The sequence below is a fragment of the Sinocyclocheilus anshuiensis genome, unplaced genomic scaffold, assembly GCF_001515605.1.
Source record: "Sinocyclocheilus anshuiensis isolate Anshui unplaced genomic scaffold, SAMN03320099.WGS_v1.1 scaffold738, whole genome shotgun sequence".
NCBI lineage: Eukaryota > Metazoa > Chordata > Actinopteri > Cypriniformes > Cyprinidae > Sinocyclocheilus > Sinocyclocheilus anshuiensis.
In genome coordinates this window covers 607,544-612,186 of record NW_015542364.1, presented here as the reverse complement: position 1 = coordinate 612,186, position 4,643 = coordinate 607,544, and the positions used below count along the sequence as shown (strand labels likewise).

General features: G+C 34.1%; 1 protein-coding gene across 1 annotated transcript in view; it reads right to left on the bottom strand.

Annotated features, from left to right (window-relative positions):
- The window catches only part of LOC107692036 (uncharacterized protein C5orf42 homolog), an 11,035-nt gene that overhangs the window by 2,691 nt on the left and 3,701 nt on the right, over positions 1 to 4,643 (bottom strand). Inside the window, exons 4-7 of the mRNA XM_016490913.1 lie at positions 3,233 to 3,291; positions 3,037 to 3,147; positions 2,788 to 2,927; positions 425 to 520 (exon numbers count right to left, since the gene is read on the bottom strand). Coding sequence (XP_016346399.1) covers positions 425 to 520; positions 2,788 to 2,927; positions 3,037 to 3,147; positions 3,233 to 3,291 — 406 coding nt within the window. The remainder of the gene's footprint in view (positions 1 to 424; positions 521 to 2,787; positions 2,928 to 3,036; positions 3,148 to 3,232; positions 3,292 to 4,643) is intronic.

Below are 4,643 nucleotides of genomic sequence, written 5' to 3'. Positions count from 1 at the left end.
CTATCTATCTATCTATCTATCATCTATCTATCTATCTCTCTGTCTCTCTGTCTATCTATCTATCTACCTCTCTCTTTTGAATGCAATTAATCGTGATTAATCGTTTGACAGCACTAATATATATATATAGACTTATTAATTAAATTCGTCAACGTCAAGTTAAACCAAATTAAAATGAAAAATGCTGCCTCAGCAACTAGCTGAAATTAAATAAGTTTTTTAATATATTTTATTTTTAAGTTAAAAATTATTTCAAGTACCCAGTTTTTTATGCTTTTAGTTTCAGTTTTAGTAATCTATAATAACCCTGGTTTCACCAAGACAAACTCCTTGTGTGCGTGTGTGTGTGCGTGTAAGCACACTCGGTAATAAATCTCATTCAGATTCTGACATTTTTACAAAAACATGTCCAAACTGTCCTTACTGTGATGAACGGTCTTCGTGTCTTGTCTGGACTTCGGGTCGGACAGCATCCCGCGGCGAGTCACCCTGGATAACCGATCAGCTGGAAGAGCGCTGGCTGAAACACAGCAACGTGGGATTGAAACCATACTCAAATGATCAACATCTGTGAGCCGTGCTGGCAGAATGAGTGTGAATGCACACGGTCTAATTTTGAGCTACAGGCAAAAGAAGTGAAAAATGTCAGTTTTGGTCTAATTTGAGGTTTTCACAAAAATTAGTCCATTAAGCCCTCTTCTAGCGATCCCAATGCTCCAAATAGTAATTAAACATCTGAAATGATCTTTATTTGTACGTTTTCTGAGAGGAGTACCTTTTTCTCCACTTGCTTCTGCTTCTCATCACAAGTTGTAGGTTTATTAGGGCTGTAAAAAAAAAATCGAATTTCGAATATTCGTCGAATTTTTTTTCAAAAATCCACGTTTTTGCATTCGAATTTTAGGTCTGCATCAGCCGTCAGGCAGCCTTATCAGTGGCACACGAAATGCGACGACGATGTAAGTGTCATTGCATTTTAATGCTTTTGTTAGCCTATCCAGTTGAACCCACTAGATGCTGCGCTGCTACGTTGTTCATTCAATATATAGCGGAAAACGAGAGCATCAGTGTGGAGAAGATGTTGTATACGTCAAAACTGTTCACACAGAACGCATATTTATCACATTTTCTAGCAGGACATCTATCAGCGTTGCACTCGCGTCTCGCACAAGAGAGCCGCATGTTTAGAAAGACATGTAAAATTAATGCAAGTTCAACTTTTAAATAACATGTCTCGAGACTTTATGGCGGTTTCCCCCATCCCACTGCATCTCATGTTTTTAAATGAAGAAAGTAGCCTACTCTTTGTGATTGGTTTTCGGTCCTTTGTATTAAACTATACATACATGCATGGTGCTGTTTTTTTTTCTAATTGTTTAAGCAACTTTATTAATTATATATGGTTTTATAAACATTATTTTAAACATTATGCACTTTTTTCCAAAGATAGTCGTGTTATTTTATTACGCTTTGAAGAAATGTGCATAAATTTTTTGCTCGATGCGCCCTCTTGTGGCCTCAGGAGAGAAGCCAAAAGCTTTTTTTCCCCTTAACTGAAATTATGCCTTTTAAATTCGAATATAATTCGAATTTTGATAATATTTAAGTGGAAAATTCAAATTGAGTTTTTCAGTCATTTTGACAGCCCTAAGGTCTATTGTTGCAAAGTGCAGCATTGCAGCTTTGTGAATATTCATATCGAATTCTCGATGAGTCCCAACCAGTGAAATATGATTTTCAAACCCATGATGAAAACAAAACAAACGCGCTGACTGACATTTGCAAAGCTCTTCGAGAGTGTGCGATCTCCCTATAAAGTACATTATTGCTAAATATGTCTTGGCGAGATTCACACAAACATAATCTGTTATGTCTCACATGAACGTTTAGTGAATGGTTGGGGAAAAATCTGATGTGTGACATTATATTAGATCCATGCATTACAGTAGGCCTTAATATAGATCTGTCTCAATGTTAATCATACATTAAAAGAAAAGACGGAATCAATCGCTGCTCTTGATTAATCTACTGTTTATTTGCATCTGTGTTCTTATTTTTAATAACAAAGATAAAAAAATAGCTATATTGTGATTAATAATATTAATAAAAGAATTGGAGGAAAATATGCAACGTTGCTCAGTGATTTTGCTTTGGAATCTTCAGAAAATTTGACTTGATTTTTCTCTAAAATATGTAGCTCAGTCATTTTTTGTTGATTCCAACGTCATATATTATTTTGAAGGTATTTTATTGGAGAACATGGAAATAAATATAACTAATTTGTGAGCCTGGAGCACAAAAGCAGTCTTAAGTCGCTGGGGTATATTTGTAGCAATAGCCAACAATACATTGTTTGAGTCAAAATTATCCGTTTTTCTTTTATGCCAAAAATCATTAGGATATTAAGTAAAGATCATGTTCCATGAAGATATTTTGTACATTTCCTACCGTAAATATTAAAACTTAATTTTTGATTAGTAATATGCATTGCTAAGAACTTAATTTGAACAACTTTAAAGATGATTTTCTCAATATTTAGATTTTTTTGCACCCTCAGATTCCAGATTTTCAAATAGTTGTATCTCAGCCAAATATTGTCTTATCCTAACAAACCATACATCAATGGAAAGATTATTTATTCAGCTTTCAGATTATGTATAAACCTCAATTTCAAAAAATGGACCCTGGTTTTGTGATCCAGGGTCACATTTTGAAAATGTGCTCGTTCCGACTCATTTTGCAAGCACGGGTCACATTTATAAATGAAATAATGACACAAATATGAACCTGGTCTGTGCAAGCCGAGTCTGCCGCTCAAAGAGCCGTGTGTTTTCGCTGCAGACGTCCTCTGAAGCACGACGGTTTTCCCCAGAGAAGCCTGTGGTCCGCTCGGACTCCTGGGAATCCTCTTATTTTTCCCGATGATCCTGAAGCACAGCGCAGGACGTTTAGCATGGATTTCTCCAAACAAAGCACTGGATCTGCATCAAAAACAACAACTGCAGCCTGCACAGAGGCGGCAGTCCCAGAATGCACCTGAGGCTCTGCTGTGGGTTTGTGGGAAGGTTGATGGGTGTGGTGAGCAGCTCCGAGATCAGACCGCAGGCGTCACGCGCTCTCTGTTCATGATGCTCCTGAAGAAGCAGCCTGAAACACACACGGATCACATGAAACACGCGTGAAAAGCAGCGTATGTTAGTTTAGCACATGCACTGTGAACACACAATCAGACCTGGCGCGCTCTTCTTTGGTTCTCCTGCTGGCTGCCAGATCTACAGAGGTTGGATTCTGCTGCGGGAATGAATTATTCAGAAGAATAAAGTTACTAACAGGCTTGTGTAAAACTAAAACTTCAAGCTTCACTTATAGACTTACATACGTGTGGAAAAAGCTAGACAGATATTGTTTTTGATTGACCTTATTTGTTTTTATTAATACACTGTTTTATGGATTGTGCTATGCAATTGTTTTATTAATGTACAATGTCCCTGTTAACTAAACAAATAAAATAAAAATAAAATTATGTTTCACCAATAGTTTTTTAGTATAGAACTAAAGCTGTATAGGCAAGGCAAGTTTATTTATATAGCACCTTTCATACACAATGGTAAATTCAAAGTGCTTTACATAAAATAAAGTAAAATAATCATTTAAAAAAAAAATAATCACAACAATAAAACGGGGAACTTAAAAACTTTTAAAATGAGATATTTGTGCAGAAATTCACAGCACTGATAAATTCACAGGAAGTGCTGGATTTAAGGTTTTTAGCTGCACATGCTTTCTTCCAAGAATATTTCAGTAATGTTCAGCCTCTAGATAATATTATTGTTAATTAAAAATTATTATTTATACTTAACTGCTATTAAATTTGATTATACATGTTTTTATATGAAAAAAAAACTATGTACATATTTTCTAAATTAAAGATTAAATTATATATTACAATTATTTAGTTAGATAATTTAATATTGCATTTATTATTTTTAATATATAAAATATATAAAAAAGTTTTATATATATCAAGGATGCATTAAATTGATCAAGAGTGACAGTAAAGATATTTACAATGTTACAAAAGATTTATATTTCTAATAAATGCTGTTCTTTTGAACTTTCTGTTTATCTGTGAATCCTGAAAAATAAAATGTGTCACGGTTTCCACAAAAACATTAACTGTTGATAATAATCAGAAATGTTTCTTGAGCAGCAAAGCAGCATATTAGAATGATTTCTGAAGATCATGTGACACTGAAGACTGGAGTAATGATGCTGAAAATTCAGCTGCGCATCACAGCAATAAATTACAGTTTAAGATACACTACAATAGAGAACAGTTATTTTAAATTATAATAATGTTTCACAATATTACAGTTTACTGTATTTTTAATCAAATAAATGCAGTCTTGATGAGCAATAAGAGACTTTCAAAAACCTTAAACAGATCTTACGACTCCAGACTTTTAAACAGTAGTTTATGTATTTATAAAAATTTAATTATTCATATAATCAATGTGGAAATAAATATGTGACCCTGGAGCACAAAAGCAGTCTTAAGTCACTGGGGTATATTTGTAGCAATAGCCAACAATACATTGTATGGGTCAAAATTATCGATTTTTCTTTTATGCCAAAAATCATTA